The sequence below is a fragment of the Microcebus murinus genome, chromosome 18 (assembly GCF_040939455.1).
Source record: "Microcebus murinus isolate Inina chromosome 18, M.murinus_Inina_mat1.0, whole genome shotgun sequence".
Lineage (NCBI taxonomy): Eukaryota > Metazoa > Chordata > Mammalia > Primates > Cheirogaleidae > Microcebus > Microcebus murinus.
This window is the reverse complement of record NC_134121.1, coordinates 12,478,461-12,494,853: the sequence shown is the minus strand read 5'-3', so window position 1 is coordinate 12,494,853 and position 16,393 is coordinate 12,478,461. Positions and strand designations below refer to the sequence as shown.

The 16,393-nt window shown below is 52.8% G+C and overlaps 4 protein-coding genes, 3 non-coding genes and 1 pseudogene across 8 annotated transcripts; 1 reads left to right on the top strand and 7 right to left on the bottom strand.

Moving 5' to 3' along the window:
- The first annotated feature begins 39 nt into the window (after positions 1 to 39).
- Positions 40 to 1,987, top strand: SOX15 (SRY-box transcription factor 15). Its single transcript, XM_012776274.3, has 2 exons — positions 40 to 993; positions 1,636 to 1,987. The coding sequence occupies exons 1-2, from the start codon at positions 461 to 463 to the stop codon at positions 1,802 to 1,804; spliced, it is 702 nt and encodes a 233-aa protein (XP_012631728.2). The 5' UTR covers positions 40 to 460; the 3' UTR covers positions 1,805 to 1,987.
- On the bottom strand, positions 1,988 to 5,382 carry MPDU1 (mannose-P-dolichol utilization defect 1). 2 transcript variants are annotated; one of them, XM_012776261.2, is made up of 7 exons: positions 5,231 to 5,380; positions 4,066 to 4,131; positions 3,755 to 3,887; positions 3,389 to 3,474; positions 3,147 to 3,265; positions 2,867 to 2,977; positions 1,988 to 2,730 (listed from the first exon to the last, which is right to left on the bottom strand). In XM_012776261.2, exons 1-7 carry the CDS (start codon positions 5,331 to 5,333, stop codon positions 2,605 to 2,607), a joined length of 744 nt encoding a protein of 247 aa, XP_012631715.1. In that variant the 5' UTR covers positions 5,334 to 5,380; the 3' UTR covers positions 1,988 to 2,604. The 2 variants fall into 2 exon arrangements, with proteins under 2 accessions (XP_012631715.1, XP_075850250.1); XM_075994135.1 differs by lacking the exon at positions 2,867 to 2,977 and having other exon boundaries at positions 1,988 to 2,811; positions 5,231 to 5,382.
- A 1,522-nt stretch (positions 5,383 to 6,904) lies between these two features.
- On the bottom strand, positions 6,905 to 9,192 carry CD68 (CD68 molecule). The gene is made up of 6 exons (XM_012776198.3): positions 8,933 to 9,192; positions 8,304 to 8,839; positions 8,069 to 8,188; positions 7,886 to 7,958; positions 7,612 to 7,782; positions 6,905 to 7,293 (listed from the first exon to the last, which is right to left on the bottom strand). Exons 1-6 carry the CDS (start codon positions 8,979 to 8,981, stop codon positions 7,160 to 7,162), a joined length of 1,083 nt encoding a protein of 360 aa, XP_012631652.2. The 5' UTR covers positions 8,982 to 9,192; the 3' UTR covers positions 6,905 to 7,159.
- Positions 9,193 to 10,070: 878 nt separating this feature from the next.
- Positions 10,071 to 15,986, bottom strand: EIF4A1 (eukaryotic translation initiation factor 4A1). Its single transcript, XM_012776182.3, has 11 exons — positions 15,873 to 15,986; positions 14,416 to 14,464; positions 13,825 to 13,957; positions 13,233 to 13,372; positions 12,044 to 12,212; positions 11,583 to 11,692; positions 11,210 to 11,353; positions 10,991 to 11,128; positions 10,790 to 10,879; positions 10,452 to 10,531; positions 10,071 to 10,363 (listed from the first exon to the last, which is right to left on the bottom strand). Exons 1-11 carry the CDS (start codon positions 15,893 to 15,895, stop codon positions 10,219 to 10,221), a joined length of 1,221 nt encoding a protein of 406 aa, XP_012631636.1. The 5' UTR covers positions 15,896 to 15,986; the 3' UTR covers positions 10,071 to 10,218.
- On the bottom strand, positions 10,604 to 10,747 carry LOC142862317 (small nucleolar RNA SNORA67). Its single transcript, XR_012913383.1, has one exon. It is a non-coding gene; the product is annotated as a small nucleolar RNA SNORA67 (small nucleolar RNA).
- Positions 11,785 to 11,926, bottom strand: LOC142862366 (small nucleolar RNA SNORD10). The gene has a single exon (XR_012913424.1). It is a non-coding gene; the product is annotated as a small nucleolar RNA SNORD10 (small nucleolar RNA).
- Positions 12,801 to 12,945, bottom strand: LOC142862334 (uncharacterized; annotated as a pseudogene).
- Positions 13,656 to 13,790, bottom strand: LOC142862332 (small nucleolar RNA SNORA48). Its single transcript, XR_012913396.1, has one exon. It is a non-coding gene; the product is annotated as a small nucleolar RNA SNORA48 (small nucleolar RNA).
- Positions 15,987 to 16,393: the final 407 nt, after the last annotated feature.

Here is a 16,393-nt window from a genome sequence, read left to right as displayed (position 1 = left end):
GGGAGGGACTGGGGAGGAGTCAGCCTTTAAAAGCTGTTCCCGGGTCTGGCCTGCCAGCCACAGACGCTGAGCCCAGGTGGGAGAGGTCCAGGGACTCTGGAGAGGACAAAAGGAAGATTTATGGTTTAGTCCTCCACTGAAGGTCGGTTTGGTGGCACCTGTGGGGAGGGGGAGAGGGACGGTGGTCTCTCAGTCAGAACTCGAGGCAAGGACGAAAGGAGAGCACCTCTCCAGTACGGGTATCGGACGCAGCGGATTTTACATTTGTCTCCAAACTGTCGAATTGGTTGGGAGCAAAGGCTCCATTTCAAGGTCTGGACTTGGGGATGATATATACTTTTTAAGGACTTGAATTCCTCCGTAAGGACTCCAGACTGGGAAGACACTTGAATTTTCAGGGTCGACGCCTCATTTTGAGGGGAGGGCATTCAGGACGCCCTCTTAAAGCTTCCTCCAACCCATGGAGCTACCCAGCTCCTCCCAGGACCAGGCCTGGAGCCTGGAGCCTCTGGCTCCCATGGCTGCTGCCTCCTCATCTTCGGGATCCCAGGAGCGAGAGGGCGCTGGGAGCCCCGTGGTCCCTGGGGGACTCCCCCCGGAGAAGGTGAAGCGGCCCATGAACGCGTTCATGGTGTGGAGCTCCGCCCAGCGCCGCCAGATGGCGCAGCAGAACCCAAAGATGCACAACTCGGAGATCTCCAAGCGTCTGGGCGCGCAGTGGAAGTTGCTGGGCGAGGACGAGAAGCGGCCCTTCGTGGAGGAGGCCAAGCGGCTCCGCGCACGGCACCTGCGCGACTACCCCGACTACAAGTACCGGCCTCGGCGCAAGGCCAAGAGCTCGGGCGCTGGAGCTCCCCACTTAAGCCAGGGAAGAGGCAGCCTGGCTGGCGTCGGCCCTCTCTGGGGGCCAGGGTACGCGACCACCCAAACAAGCAGAGGCTTTGGGTACAGACCTCCCAACTACCCGACAGCCTACCTGCCCGGCAGCTACAGGTGAGTGCCTGGGACGGGGTGAGGAAGGAGATGCTCTGCCTCTTTACTAGAACCTGGGTGGGGCGATGCCCCAGGGCCTGGCTTGAGGGGGACCTGAGCCTATCCAAGCTGAGGCTGCTCTGGCTGAGGCTTGGTGGGCACCTTCCCTCGTACCCCCAGGGCTTTGTGTAGGGTGGAGTGGGTAAAGGTTTTCCCAGGAGGCGTTTCCATCTCAACCTCGAGGTGGCGACCCTGCAGGGACAGATAACAGACCCCTGGACATAACTGTGTTCAGGCTACTTGGACGCTCCATTTCCCCTCCCCTTGCTTTTGGCCTATGTGTGACCAGACTTCCTTTTCCAGCCTCTGGGGCAAGGAGAGGCCAAGCCCATTCTGCCCCTTCCTAGCCTGTTGCCCCAGGAAAACAGCTGCACAGCACGCAAATAAGCGTGCCCCAACAGGGCCACACACACTCTTAAGAGTCTACGCCATTCTTGGGTCTGGTTCCATGTCTGCTGTACCTAGTGGCCCTGACAGCCAGCTCTGGGTGGGAGGCAAGTTCTACCCCTGTCTGTCCAGAACTGGTCAGACTCGTCCCCCACTTGGGAGCTGCACCTGAACCCAAGGAAGCACCCTTCTAACTCCATGTTTCTCTCTCTGCAGCTCTTCCCACTGTAAACCGGAGGCCCCTTCATCATGCTCCCTCCCTCAGAGTGACCCTAGGCTCCAGGGGGAGCTGCTCCCCCCCTATAGCCCTTACCTGTCCCCAGGCTCTCCCAATACTTACAATCCTCCCCTCTCTGGTACCCCCATGCCCCTAACCCACCTCTAACCCTTATGGACATGGACCTCCCAGTAAGGGCCTCACATTCTCCTTTTCACTCAGAACCATCCCCTACTCACAGGCTGCAAGCTACAGTTCAGAAGCGGCCTGCAGTCTTCCCATGAGAACCAGAGAGAACACACACTTATATATATTTTTTTGTAGGACTAAACACAGTTTTGTATGACTAAATCATGTCTCTTGAGTCTTTATTGTCCCATCACTGTTCCCCCTCAGTACAACTGCAGCAGGAACTAGTCCTGTCTCCACTCCCTTCCGCCTGGACCTGCCAGAGCAAGAACCTCCTCACCCCACCCTGGGGCCCTGCCTGAGTCATTCCCCGCCCCCAGCACTGGAGTCCAGGAGACAGTTTCAGCCAGGCTGGGGAGGGAGGCAGCCACAGCCCCTAGTTCCTCTATTCCACAGTCCATGCTTTGTCCTCCAGGGACAGAAGGGGAGTGGGGAGATGGGAGGACAGGGTAAGACATTTGTCTAGAATAGTGTTAAACAGCTGGAAATTGCTGCTAAAGGAGTCTCAGCCAAATGATTAATAGTACAGGTCCAGGACTTAGAAAAGCACTCCAATGTCAGAAAGACAGTTTAAAAGACTCCACCCCTGTTCTCTCCTTTTCTAAGGATCTAGGTCCACCAACTGTCCATTTTCATTAAAAGCAAACCCTGGCTCAAGTTGCAATTGCAGAGGAATGGAGGATGATTACGTCACACCAGCAGACTGGCTCAGATGGGGAGGACCCTGAGGTTGGATGGGCAAATGGAAACACGGAATGACTCCAGTAGCTGGCTCAGCCCTACTGCACCTTTTTCTGCTTGTGGGCAGGCTTTGCATTCCAGTAGAAGAGGAGCTGGGCAGCGATGAGGCCATTACAGAGGGAGGAAACCACAAAGGTTCCAGCCAGGAGTGGGTCTCCAGTTTCCTGGTTGTAAGAGACAGAGCCAGGGTCACCCTTCAGCATAGTCCAAGAAAGTTTCCAGAGAGGGGCAGCTTTAGCTCTTAGCTGGAAAGGTAAGATGAGATTTTAGTGCCTTCGAGAGGGAAGAAGTTGCTCTCACCTGAATGGAAGTGAAGATTCGGGCCAGGGAGCCCCCAAACAACAGGAAGACTGTGATGGCTGAGAGCTGACCTGTGTGCCCATTGCGGTAGTTGGTGGCTGCCTGGAGCAGCTAGGGGAGAAGTTGAGACTTTTGGTTCTGTCATCTGAATTCTTCCCATGCTTCCATCACTGATAACCCCCAATTCTTCTTAGTCCAACACCCCCACACTTTGGCCTTCTTCTCTGCCTCTGCACCCTCCCTCCCTCCAAACATCCTTCCCCTTGCTCCTGGTACCTACCCTCCCCACCACCACAGCAGGCACGTTGGAGGCCTGCAGCAGAGTGACTACAGCCAAGGGTGTCAGAGGTGAAAGCAGCACCAGCAGGACCAGGGCGTAGCAGGCTAGGAAAGCAACACCTGTCGGTTGGGGAGACAAAGAGTCCTCATCAACCTCTCAATGTTCGCCAGCTTCCCCAGGCCTAAGTTCCCAGTGGGTTCCCAGGAGCCAGCACAGCCTGCTCACTCTTAGGTAAAGTGCACCTTTTACAGTCTGTCCTCTGTAGTGCATGACCAGGAAGCAGATGGTGATTGTCTGGAACATCAGGAACAGGGCTTCACCCCAAGAGCTGAAGAGTCAAGAGTTGGAAGGAATAAAGGTGGGCCTGGGAAGAGCCAGCGAAAGCCTCCATAGCCCATCTACCCGGGGACACAATTCTCTGTGTCCTCCATAGCCCCACTCATTCTGGATCCTGGGCATTCTTGAGATGCTCACCTCCTCATCACCTCCAATGGTGACAATTAGATTTCTTAAAAGGCTTAAGCTTTCCTGCCCCTTTACCCCCCTCACTTTAACCCCCATTAGAGTTGTGGGCACATGCACTTGGGGATGAAGGGTAGGCCCCTCACCTGAATGGGAAGTTGTTGGTGATGCTGTAGACCATGGTCCCAGTCAATGCCACTAACTCCAGCATTACTGACTGGAGACTCAGCCCTTCGGCACTCTTGGCTCCCAGGATTTTAAACACCTGGGGCAGCTTTACTGGGGAAAGGATGAGAAGGGCAGGGTTGAGGAGCCTCCATTCCTTAGGGGTGCAACAACAGCTACAGAAGGGACTGGGAAGCATGTTAACCCCACTTTCAGTTAAGGGACCCATATTCTTCATGGCCTCTCAGCATCTCCCCCACTCATCCCAAGAGCAGGAAGGAAAGATACATACCTAGAAGTGACCCAGCCACAATGCCCAGCCCCAGGCCTTTGCTGAGGAGAATCTTGAGGCAGGGGACTGAGAAAAGAAAAAGGGTTAAGCAGAGAGGATTCCTCTGAAATCCAGACCAGGGCTTGAAGTGCTCCTATGGACTGTCCCCACCTTTTCACCTCCCCAACCCAGGAAGGAAGTCTTGTGTTGTCTGGGGGGGAGGGACAAAATGCCTGGTCCTTCCTGCTCCAGACCATCTCACATTCAGATTAGGTTACTTTCTAAAATAGCTTTTAGCACAATGTCTTCCCTCCCACCCAATCTTCCATTTCCTACAAATTAACATCTGAACTCTTTACTTCTCTCTATAAAGCTGAGCAATGCCCAAGACTCCTGACCCTTTGTTTCCCTCCTCTGGGTAGCCCACTTCACCTGTCTTCTCTCTCCAAAGACAGACCTCCATACCAATGATTCTGAACCCTCAGATTGTCCCTGCTACCCTACTCAGGGACTTTACCCTTCCAGGACTAACTCTTATGCCCTGGCCACACACAACTTCTCTACCCTTGAAGCCTTCCGCTCAAGAAGCTTGGCCCAGTGGAAGTCAGACTTTCACGGATCATGAATGTGCCTAAAAAGTGCCCCATCAGCTCAGGGGAGGTACCATGAACTGAGAGGGGCAGACCAAGAAGGCTTTCCAAAGGGTCTGATGTCTGAGGTGGACATTGCTGTAGAGTTGCTTCGCAAATACAATGAGGAAGGAAGGTAAATTATTCCAAAATTAGATGATGAGGAAACGTGGAGGCTGGAAAGAAAGCAATCAGTGTGGCAAGAGCCCTTGGGGGTGCAGATGAGGGCCTGATTCACCAGGGGCTTTGAATTAAACTTAACCCTGCTAGCGATCTAATAAAGGTTGAAATGATTTGACCTGGTTTTTATTTTGTTTTGTAAAATCTGAGTCTTCTCGTTTTTCATTGTCGATAAGCCCAAACTTCACAAAGTATTCAGACTTCCCCTCTTGCCCAAATATGGCGTCCTCCCTTTATGGAGAGACACTTCCGCCCCTCTCAGAAGCGACTTCCGCCCAGCTCGGCATGGCAGAAGTCACCGCTGTCATTTAGTCGGCAGTCACGCCTTGGACTTAGGGTTCGCGCAGGACTTGGATACGATGCTGAATAAAACTCACCGTGAAGCAAGTCCCACTGGACGAAAAGTTGGTCATAGCATTTCTCAGGTAAAAGAATCGGCACCAGCGCCCGTTTGAGCAGTCCGTCTGCCTCGGCCGCCATATTGCAAACCTAGCTTCCGCCAGTCTCTACAGAGCGCCATTGCCTTACACTGCGCGTGCGCGCCCCAGACACTCCGCCTCTTATTCTTTTCCCGTGACGAAGTTGGACCGCCTCCTATTCTCCCTTTCTTCCGCCCCCCCAGTTTCCATAACGTAAAATAGGTCTCATTCAGAGACCACGTTGGAAGCACTTTGTTGTTCTCATTGTAAAGCTGTACGCCTGCGCTGTTAGACCTTCCGCGCCTTTGTTTACGCTTCCAGTTCAGAAGCGAGGTTTATCCCCCTGCCCTTTTCCACTCTTCCTGCTAGGCGCCATCTTGCCTTCTCTCAGCCAACTTTATATTGTTCGAAGAGAGAAGGAGGATTATTCTTCAAAATAGCGTTGAGTAGGGGCGCTTGTATCTCTTTTTCTCCCGTTCTTTCAGCGTCTTCAGAGGCAACAGCGCCGGCGGGAGCAGGACAGTATGCACTGGGCGGCTCTCCTTAGGTACTGGGCTGCGTGCCCCCACCTTGGAAGATGGGTGCACCAGCAACTACTGGGCCCGGGACAGTGAAGCAGAGGAGGTGGGGGAGGCGAGCCCAGCTGGAGAGGAGGCAGCCTCTGATGACGCACCACTTGGGGCGCAGATCTGCAGTCTCCGTGAAGCCCAGAGGGGGGCATCGCTTGGCTTTGGCCTGGTGTGGCAGCCCTGGGTTCTCCCCCACTCCGCTGCCCGAGGGCACACCACGTGCTGAGCAAGGACTTAAAGTGAGGCTGAGTGGGCCCAGCAGCTCTGCTTGGGAGAGGGCACCTTCCATTACTCAGTGCTGCACGCCGCCCAGCACCGCGACGCCAACCCAGGTTGCGCCATCCCACTGTCTAGCAGCCTTTGGGTGGCGGTGGGGCTGCCCTAGTGGGGTGCGTCTCCAGGCTTTCTGAGACCTACTGCTTATCCTAGCCCCCAGCGATTGCACCACAGCCTGCTGTAAAGAAAGGGACTGGCACTCAGTAGTGGTACAGACTTATGGCCATGTAGGAGGCCGTTTCTCAAATTGACACGAGATCAGGGTTGGTTGGGTGGGTGACCCAAGGTAGGGGACATGCTGTTCCCAGGAGCACAGAGGGTACTTGAGTGTGCAGGTCGGAGTACCTAATGGCCCTGTGGTTGATGCAGCCCGTCGCAGGGGGCTAGGAGTATCCCATGTGCAGCAAGGGTTTAATCAGGCTTTTCAGCTAGCGCTGGACATGTTGGACAGGGCGGGACATTATCACTACTCAGGAGCCCCTTGGTGGTGCCTCTGGAAATGAAATTCCACAGCCACCCACTCATTGCTTTGGCTGTTGCACCTGTAACTGTGTGTGAGGAGACTTCTGGGATGGATGGCTCCATGGCTTACTGGAGAGGGAACTGGAGCAGCCAATAGTCCCAGAAAAAGAGGGAGGAAGGGACAGAGTGGCAGACACAACACCAGCTGTGCCAGGCTCTGGGGGTGAACCTATGAGGGCATTTGGTCACATATAGACATTTTTCTCCTTCTCTACCAGTTGTTTCTGGCTCCTTGAGACTAGACCATGGAAGGCACAGAAAGGCATTTGACAAGAAACTCATGGCTTTTAATCCTGATGGGACAAGGGAAACCAAAGACAAATATTTGAGTAGGTTTCACTACTCTCCTGCTTGGGAATGGGAGAGGGGGAATCTCACATTTAATAAAAATCTCTCCCCTCCTCCCTCCCAATTGCATTATCTCCATTTTTTGTTCTTCAAGAATGAAAAGGAAGGAAGATGACTGTGAGTCACTTGCCCGGTGAGGAAATGAGGGTGCCCTGGGGGCTGGGGCAGATGCTCAGAGAGGTTGATAGGTGGGTGGGCGTCTCCGGACAATGCAGAAGGCAACAAGCACCAGGGCGAGGAGGCCGAGGAGGATCAGGCCGATGATAAGAGGCAGCAGGATGGATCGGTCGCTGGGGCAAGAGAAACCTGGCAGAAGGACAGGGCAAGTGGGCATTGCAACATGGTGGCTGGGATAAAGGTAGGAGGAAGGAAGGATGTGGGGGACATTGGGTAGTGGGAGACTGGTGAGAAGCTCACCATGAAGACTCAGCAGTAAGTAAAAGGGGGAAATGAGTAGAGGCCTGCAGAGTAGGGGACATTGCCCTCTAGGCATGACAAGCCTGAGAGAGAGGAAATTCAGGGGCTTAAGAAGGGAGATGACTGGATGATTGGCTTATAGGTCTGGGGAAGGGGATTTCAGTGCAGTGGGAGAATTGTGGGAGGGAAAGAGGAGGTAGGTCTTACTTGGCCCAAAGACCCCTGTGTGGGGCAGCTGAGCAGCCTGTAGCCTCAGGGAGAGCAGGTCGAGGTGGAAGGCTGGTGAAAGCATGATGCTCGAGTTTCTGCAACTGAAGCTCCAGCCCAGGGGTGCTTGGAGATCTCGAAGGGATGAATTCTGAGCTGAGAATGTCCACTCTGAAGGAGTGAGGAAGGGTCAGGTCCTGTCCACCTTCCCATCCCAGCGTAGTCCCATCAGGAGCCCCAGCATCTAGTGTTAGCAAAGAGGAAGGTTACTCACGTGCTGCCTTGGGGAAGGACACATTGTACTCCACAGCCATGTAGCTCAGGTAGACAGTGTTCTGCTGCGGGTCCTGGGGGAACAGAAAGGCTCGGGGCAGCAGGGAGAGTGCAGTGAGGATTACAGGGATGGGGCGCACTGGGAGGCCACGTGAGGGATGAGGGTGAAGTTTCTGATCTATACCTGCTGGAATCCAAAGCTGAGCTGTCCATAGGGGAATGAGAGAAGCAGGTGGGGGTTAGGACCCTCACAGGCCCCCTTGGCCTTGGTTTTGTTGGGGTTCAGTACAGAGATGCCCCAGGCCTGCGGAAGTTAAAGATAGAAGATCACGAGACTACAGGGCCACTGCTCTTCCTCCCTTTAAACCATAGCAGGTCCCTTTCTTCCCCTCATGTCCCCTGCTATGATTTAGCTTTACCTCTGTTCCACTCTGAGTTGGGTACAGGACTCGAATCTGAATCTGAGCATGGAGCTGGACACAGGGCTGGGAACCGTTAGTCCACGTGTAGTTTCCAATAGCCTCCTGGGAGCCTGGGCTAGGGCTTGGAGGGGGTGGTGGTGGTCCTGGTTGGGGGGAACTGGTGGACAGTCCTGGGCTGGTGGAAGTGCTGTTGCTTGTGGGATGAACTGTGGCATTTCCATGACCAGTGGTGGTGGTGGCAGGATTGTGAGTGGCAGTTGAGGGTCCCTGGCTGGTAGCAGTGCTGTTGCTTGTGGGATGAACTGTAACATTTCCATGACTGGTGGTGGTGGCAGGATTGTGAGTGGCAGTTGTTGGTCCCTGGGTGGTGCCTGTGGTGGTAGTTCTGTGAGTGGTCGTTTTGTGGCTCTTGGTAGTCCTGTGGCTGGTTGTTCCAGGGCTTGTAGTGCTTTCTGTAGCTGTCGGTGTCACCGTGAAGGATGGAAGCAGAGTGGCTGATTTTTTATGAGGATGATCATTCCCTGTCCCCTGGGCTTTCGACAGAGGGGAAAGAGACTGGTTAGTAAGTAACCCAGGGGCAGGCTCCTTCCCAGAGGCTCCCTCTCTCCAGCCCCCTTTCTCCTTACCTGCTAGTAGCCCCAGCAAGGCCCCGGAGAAAATCACAGCCAGCCTCATGGCAGGACCGCCTCACCCAAAGTCCAGCTAGGCTGTGAGGACCAGTTGCTCAACCTTATTTTCCCTCAGCCTTCTCTCTCAGAAACGAGGAAACGAAAGACTTTTACTTCCTGTTACTGAACATTCCCACCCCCAACCTGACTCAGGCACCTCAGCTCCAGCCACCAACCTCTTAGTCATTCATCTTTGTAATTAAGTGAGGGGACTATTGGCCCCAGCTTTATAAGCGGGAACTATCACTCAGGGCAAAGTCAAGAATATCACGTGGACACAGAATGAGATGGAGAGTTCTGGGGCAGTTGACCCATGGGGACTCATTTGTCTGTCTCAGCAGAACTTCCTCAGCAGCTGTGGCAGGCAGTCGTTAAGGCCTGCTGAGAACCAGGAAGCCCCTCCCTCAGTGGCCTCCCAGGAAGTGAGCTCAGCAGGATTTAGAAAGTCAATCTCTGCTTCCATTCCCCTTGACTCTCCCACCCATCACTTCCTCTTAGCCCAAGCACGTGAGGCACTTATGACAGTGCACACCCAACCCCCCCCAGGGGGTCATTCTGTTTACTTTTCTCAGGGCTGCAGGTCCGGGGAACTGAGGAAAGGGATCATCTGTAACTTAGATGATATTCAGAAAGACGCAACATAGCCAAGATACTACCTCGTGAAGGGGAGCTGACATGTACCCAGTAGCAGGTGGGAGAGGGAAGGGGAGGTTAAGAAATGAGAAGCCCAAACAGGCAGTTTCCAAGTCATTTTATTCAGAATTTTGTGTTTGTTTCCTGAATCAATAAATACTATACAAAACAATGTAAAAATGGCTACCATTTTCTCTCCCCTGCTCCCTCCACCTGGGGACAATCCCCTGGACCTCACTTGGGGGTTTCAGGGGTTTTGCCTCCAGATTTGGTCCAGCAAATGAGGTTGACATATATGGCCCCTTGAATCATTTTCAAAGGAATTTGGCTGGGGCAGGGAGAGCCTCTGAGATCTGGAGGTGACTAGGTTAGGGAAATGGATTAGTGTTTTTTGGGAGCAGAGACGGCGCCTGGGGCAAGAGCCTACCCCAAAGAAAAGGGTGTCTAAAATGTTCACGGTTCCTTCTTTTGCCTCAAAAAGTGACATTTATTCAAAGAAAAAAAAAATGACAAGATGTCCATCCCTTGGCTCCCTTCCCTCCCCCCTCCTGCTGCTCCTCAGCCCCCCAAGATTGAACCCTGGCTGGGGCTAGGTAGCAGGACAGCCTCTCTCAGATGAGGTCAGCAACATTGAGGGGCATCTCCTCAATGGAGGTGTTGTAGAAGGTCTCAATGTCTCGAAGAGTCCTCTTGTCTTCTTCTGTCACCATGTTAATAGCCACACCCTTACGGCCAAACCGTCCACCACGACCAATTCTGGAAAACAGGATAAGGGGATGAGGATGAGGAACACCAAGAGCTTCAGCCAGAGGTTGACAAGCACATGTTCCTGATCTACGCTTACCTGTGAATATAGTTTTCCCTGTTGGTAGGAAGGTCATAGTTGATGACTAAAGAAACCTGCTGCACATCAATGCCTCTGGCCTATGGCAAGAAAGACAACAACATCAGCACGTGAATAAGAGGACAAAATCTACCCCAAGGGACTTAGGGTATACATGTAGGCAGCCAAGGGAAGGCAAAGGAAACAAGCATCCTCTGTCCCCCAAAGAGACCTTAGGCATGCCTGATTTTATTCCAAGTTGCTACTTTCCTGAGGCGGGCACTAGCTGGCCCCTCGGAGAGGGAATCACCTTGGATTCTCCCTTCTTTCCTGTTTGCTCTAAATTCGCCTCTACTCACCAGCAGGTCAGTGGTAATCAATACTCGGCTAGAGCCAGAACGGAACTCCCTCATGATCACATCTCGTTCTTTTTGGTCCATATCTCCATGCTAGAAAAGAGAGAAGCGTGTAGCAGGTAGGCAAATGAGCACCAGCAAAACTGGCCTCAGACAGGACTCTGACAGATACACAGTAAACTGCTAACAAGGAAGAAAATTCACCATGGCAGAAACAGTGAAATCTCGGGCGTGCATCTTCTCAGTGAGCCAATCGACCTTCCTTCGGGTGTTGATGAAAATGACTGCCTGGGTGATGGTCAGGGTTTCATACAAGTCACACAGTGTGTCCAGCTTCCACTCCTGGAGGTGGGGGGGAGAGAATCAGTCAGGGGCTATACCCAACAACTTACTGCCAGGCCCGCCTCCTGCACTGGGCCCCACCTCTCGCTCCACATTGATGTAGAATTGGCGGATACCCTCCAGGGTCAACTCTTCCTTCTTGACAAGAATCCGGATGGGGTCCCTCATGAACTTCTTGGTCACCTCAAGCACATCAGAAGGCATTGTAGCTGACAGCAAAACTACCTAATGGAAAAAAATCAGCTTTAGGGTGGTGGATACTTCGTTGGTGCCTGCCGCCCCCCCTCCCTTCCCTTGTACACCTAAAACCAAAGTGGATGCAGAATAAAGTTTAAGGGGAGGATGAGAATCTAGAATTCTGTATGGTTCCTCTGGTACTTTTTACTGTTCTTTGCCCCAACTATACCATCATCTAAAACCATTGCTATATATAATAAAATGCTGTCTTTCTCACCTGGGTGTTGCTGTTAAGCTTTTGGAATATGTCATAGATCTGGTCCTTGAATCCACGGCTTAACATTTCATCAGCTTCATCCAGAACAAACATCTTGATGTATTTGGGAGCTAGATTAGAAAAAAAATACCAACGTATATAGTAATAAGGGAAATGCTAAATGTATTCTTTCCTGGTAAAGAATAGAGGGTACAGGTGGTCTGCTCTCAGAATACAGAGACTGATCCTTTGCCCAGGACCTCCCTGCCAAGCCAGACAACAGCCCTGGGAAGTAGAACACTACCCTGGGCTGAGACGACAGGGAAGCCAGGCTCAGATGACACGCATGGGGTTCATCACAGAGCAACTTTCACTAAAGGGGAAACTAGCATCCTTGGGAATGGCATTGGCTTAAGCTACAAGACTAGGAAAGCATGCACAGGAAAGTGTGACCCGGAGGGCTGGAAAATTAAGTTACTTACATAGGTATCTCCGGTTAAGCATGTCAAACACTCGGCCAGGGGTGCCCACGATGATATGGGGCGCTTCCATCTGCAGTTTCTGCACCTCAGCACGCACATTGGTGCCCCCAATACAGGCATGACAGGAGGCACCCATGTAGTCTCCTAATGCCATGACCACCTTTTGTATCTGAGCCCAGAAAAGATAGGTGTTCACATGCCAGCTAGAACTGTCCAGGCCCCAGTTTTTAATGCTTCTTATATATTTGTTTTCAACTATCTTGAGATATGCATTATTACTAAACTTATTTTCCCGGTGAGAAACAGGCAAAGCTTAAATAACCCACTTATGATCATTCTGCCAATAAATAGCAAAGACAGGACTCAAACCCAGTCTGGTTTCCCAGTGTACACTGATTCAGAATGCCTCCCTAAAATAATTTTAATAGTTTCCCATTCTAGATAGAATCCTTAACTTTACTGAAAGCCAGTTGTATCTTTTATTTCATTTCCCAGCAACCAGTTTTATGAACTGGATGACACATACGCACATCCTATTGCACCCCTGCCACAGAACCCAAGCTAGGTATCAATGTCCACTCTCAAAAAGGCATGCTTTGGTTATTTTACTTCTTGCTTACATTACCTGTTTACAGAATAATCATTACATCTGCTAAACATTTAAAAATATTACCTGAGCCTCAGTATTTATGAAACTAGTGTTTGTGATTCTTTCCCCTCTAAGACTCAAAGAAAATGGGAGTCCAGCATTAGAATTTTATGTGCCCCAGGCATGAAACAGCTCTGGCCACCAACCCAGGCATCAAGCTAGGATGAACAAAGGACTGTCAGTCTGCTCTGCCCCTGACTGATATAAGAGCACCACCACCAATGAGGTGTCTCTTTGCCCATTGCCAGGGGGTATGTTCATAAAGCAGCTACCAAACTCGCCCAGCCGGCCAGGCTCCACCCAACAGCCTTCCCATTTGATGCAGGAAATGGGTGAAGTGGTGGCTATGTTTGGGTAAGAAATGGCTTATAATTAACCCAACAAGTCTAGAAATCAAGAGCTAAAAGTCATCAACTCATTTCCTTTATTAAGGAGCATCTATCTCTTCTTCCTCCAAGGTGGGAGTAGTTGACTTCCCTGACTTTTGGTTGTTTATCATCCCCAAATCAGCCCTTCAGGAGGGAAAAACCACATTCTTACCTGCTGAGCCAATTCTCGAGTGGGTGCTAGGACCAAGGCCTGGGTGGCCTTTAGATCCAACTCAATCTGCTGCAGAATCGATATAGCAAATGTGGCCGTTTTCCCAGTCCCAGATTGGGCTTGAGCGATCACATCATAACCTAAACAGATAAACAGAAGTTAAATGTGATACAGCATGTATACTGTGGGCTCATGGGACATTCAAGCCTTAGTGATATTTATAAGAAACCAACATTCATAAGAAACCAACAGATTTAACATGCTTCAGAAACTTTATTTCACCAATCACCACAATGGAAACAAATCAGGAAATAAAAACATGTTATTAACTCATCAGTATTATGCCAAGTTGGGACAGAAATAAAGCTATAAAACGAAGCACAAGCCGGCTACCATACTACTCATTAAAGGAAAACCAGCAATTCATGTGACCAAGGCATGAACCAGGCATAGGCACAGACCAGAAGCCAAGCCGGGATAAACAAGGGGTTGCTTTGTCCCTGGCTGATATGAGATGGGCACCACTAACCAGATGCCACTCTACCCAGTGCTGGGACAGTCCAGAATCTGTTCTGGGGCTGAAAGGTCTCACCCTTGATACAAGGAAGAATGGCTCGCTGCTGGATGGCAGAGGGCTTCTCAAAGCCATAGGCGTAGATACCGCGGAGGAGGGACTCCGAGAGGTTCATGTCATCAAAGCTGTCAACAATCTCATTCCAGTTACTCTGTAGGACGCAAGGAAATTAAGAGTGGTGTTAGAGGTGGGCTGGACTCTAGTACTGTAGCAAGTAGGATCTGGTGCCTACACCAAACCTTCAACACCCAAAAGCCCCCATCCCTTTAGTGAAGCCAGCTGCTTACAGATGGTCTGGGAAGTCATTCTAAGAGGCCAGTCTACTTAACTTCACACTATTATGAGGCTGGGGGTTGTAGGAGAGGAGAACAGGACTCAATTTGAATGTCATGTTTTACAGACATCCTCAGGAACATAAATAAGTTTTCCAACAAACCACTGTAAAGGTTAGATGCTCACAGAAGGGGCCTTTACTAGCGCCAGATAGTGTGCATTTAAGATGAACCTTCTGTTATACTTAAATCATGGAACAACTCCAGAAACCTGGGGTCACAGTAGCACTGCATTTCTCAGAGATGAAGGGCATTGGTGGTAGGGGGTCAGTCTCACCTCGATGACGCCTTCGGGCTCCATCCCATCAGGGCCATTGTCTCTGGATCTGTTGGTTTAAAGCATGAGGTTTGTCTCCTGCCCAAAGGAAGCACTCAAATCCCGACAGCCAGACTCTTTCTGTCAACAACTGGCCCTGCATGATGTCATCAACCTTCACTCCCAGATTCTACCCCCACCAATTCTCAAAACACATCCAGGTAAATTACTTTAAAAAGCTGAACCAAGTCTTTGTTCCATCCTTGCAGCAGCTCAGGCCAGGTCGCCATGGAAATGATGGGACAACCCTTCCCTAAAGACCCAAAGGCTGGAGGGCTTGCCGCCACGCTCAGTGCCCGGATGTGGTGCCGGCTACCGGGCCCACGTGTCCTGGGCCTGGCCGCTCAAAGCCCAAGCGCGTGCACCTCCCATCGCAGCACCCGGGCGCCGGAAGTCCCGCCCTTCACCTCCCAGATCCGAGGGTAGGACATCCCCTTCCCCCCACGTCATCCCGCCCGCGCCCTCCCCCACCCCTACAGCCGATCTCCCCCCCTCACGGTGCCCGGATGTGGGAGGCCGCGGGCGGTGGCGGCCTCGCGCACAATGAGCCCCAGCCGAGCTAGCAAAGGGGGACATTGCACAACACTTAGAAGCGAAGCAGACTGGGGGAGGGGAAAACCTCAGACGGCCATGTGCTCGCTCCCTCGACCACCCGGCAGCGTGCCCCCCCACCTCCATGGAACAATCCACATCCCGCCCGCCCCCGTCGCGAAATGGCGTCGCCCTCCCATACCTCTGGCCGCTCACCCCCGAAGCAAAGTGGACCTGCCCATCCGCAGTTTGCCAATTGCCCGGCTTGTGCGGCAAAATGGACCTGCCCGCCCGGCGCCGGGTGGGCTCCTGGTGCCTCACGCGGCTGCTCCTCGGGGTTAGGCTCAGTCCTGGCCGTCAAGAAAACCAGCACACTGAACGGCCGGTTTCTTTTCCCCCGACCCATATTTCAACCGCGACGAAGCGACTGGATCTTAACACCCAGCCACCCCCGCCTCTCCTGAGTGGTACCGTCAGAATCCTTCGCAGTCCCCAGCGCGAGGCCTCCCCCCAACACAGCGAGGCAACCGGACCTGCCTGCCGGCTCTGGGCCACCTAGTTGCGGCGGTCTCTGCCTTTCTTTCCCACGCTAAGTCGCGACCTCGTTTCACCACTCAGCGCCGGGACTTCTCGCACGGCACCGCCATAGGCCGAACCCTCGTAACGAACCTCGCACACTCGGCCCTACCGGGGCTATCCTCGCCCTCCGCCTCGGCCCTGGTGGCAGCACTGACCATGGACCTCCCCCCACACTCCCCCAGGACCGTTCCTCCGGCTTGGTTTCCCCCGCAACCAGGGTGGGCCTCTCAGCAACCCCCCCCCGGCGGGCCCCTCGGAAGGGAGCGGCACGGTAAGTAGGCACAACCTCCTGCAAATGCCTTTCTTACCGGGAATCCTGACTCGCAGACATGATCCTTAGAAACTAGGGCGGAGTGCCCGCCTATCGACAACTTATAGAGCACCCGACCCCGCCCCAGCCATCGCATTGGCTTGCCCGCCTCGGCCCCGCCTGCCGGCGCTCAGCAACTGCGCATGACGTTAGTTCGTAGGCGCTCAGGCACGAGGCCACCATTGGATAACTTGAGCGCCTATCAAGGTGAAGACCCGCCCTACAGCCTGATTGGCTAGAGGGCCCGCCTTTCTCGCCGGTGCGGAAGTGACATATAGGAGTCAGGCCTCGCGGCCTGGCAGCCATTTTGGGGCCCTGTACCCTTACACGTGCGGAGGAGATAGTGCCTTAGTCATGTGGCTTAGTAGGCCCTATCACGCGAGGGGGGCGAGGCCTCAGCCTCCAGGGACTTCCGGGCTTCTGGGACTACCATTTCCCTTTACGTCTGCCCTAAGTTTCCCGGGACCCAAATTTAACGTTCTCCCCTTCCGCAGAAAGAGATGGAACACTGCCTGGATG

What these genes read in the sequence shown, in the direction of transcription:
- EIF4A1 (XM_012776182.3), bottom strand. Translation starts at nt 15,895, where the DNA reads ATGTCTGCGAGTCAGGATTCCCG. An exon ending in AGCCCGAAGGCGTCATCGAG is followed by an intron (nt 13,958 to 14,415) that starts GTGAGACTGACC and finishes TGCGTCCTACAG; the next exon opens with AGTAACTGGAATGAGATTGT. An exon ending in GCTTAACCGGAGATACCTAT is followed by an intron (nt 11,693 to 12,043) that starts GTAAGTAACTTA and finishes TTTCTAATCTAG; the next exon opens with CTCCCAAATACATCAAGATG.
- MPDU1 (XM_012776261.2), bottom strand. Translation starts at nt 5,333, where the DNA reads ATGGCGGCCGAGGCAGACGGACTGCTCAAACGGGCGCTGGTGCCGATT. An exon ending in CCAGTGGGACTTGCTTCACG is followed by an intron (nt 4,132 to 5,230) that starts GTGAGTTTTATT and finishes TTCTTTTCTCAG; the next exon opens with TCCCCTGCCTCAAGATTCTC. An exon ending in TGTGGCTGGGTCACTTCTAG is followed by an intron (nt 3,888 to 4,065) that starts GTATGTATCTTT and finishes TCCTTTCCCCAG; the next exon opens with TAAAGCTGCCCCAGGTGTTT.
- SOX15 (XM_012776274.3), top strand. Translation starts at nt 461, where the DNA reads ATGGAGCTACCCAGCTCCTCCCAGGACCAGGCCTGGAGCCTGGAGCCT. An exon ending in TACCTGCCCGGCAGCTACAG is followed by an intron (nt 994 to 1,635) that starts GTGAGTGCCTGG and finishes CTCTCTCTGCAG; the next exon opens with CTCTTCCCACTGTAAACCGG.
- CD68 (XM_012776198.3), bottom strand. Translation starts at nt 8,981, where the DNA reads ATGAGGCTGGCTGTGATTTTCTCCGGGGCCTTGCTGGGGCTACTAGCA. An exon ending in CTTGCTGGGGCTACTAGCAG is followed by an intron (nt 8,840 to 8,932) that starts GTAAGGAGAAAG and finishes CTCTGTCGAAAG; the next exon opens with CCCAGGGGACAGGGAATGAT. An exon ending in CACAGGGGTCTTTGGGCCAA is followed by an intron (nt 7,294 to 7,611) that starts GTAAGACCTACC and finishes TCCTTCTGCCAG; the next exon opens with GTTTCTCTTGCCCCAGCGAC.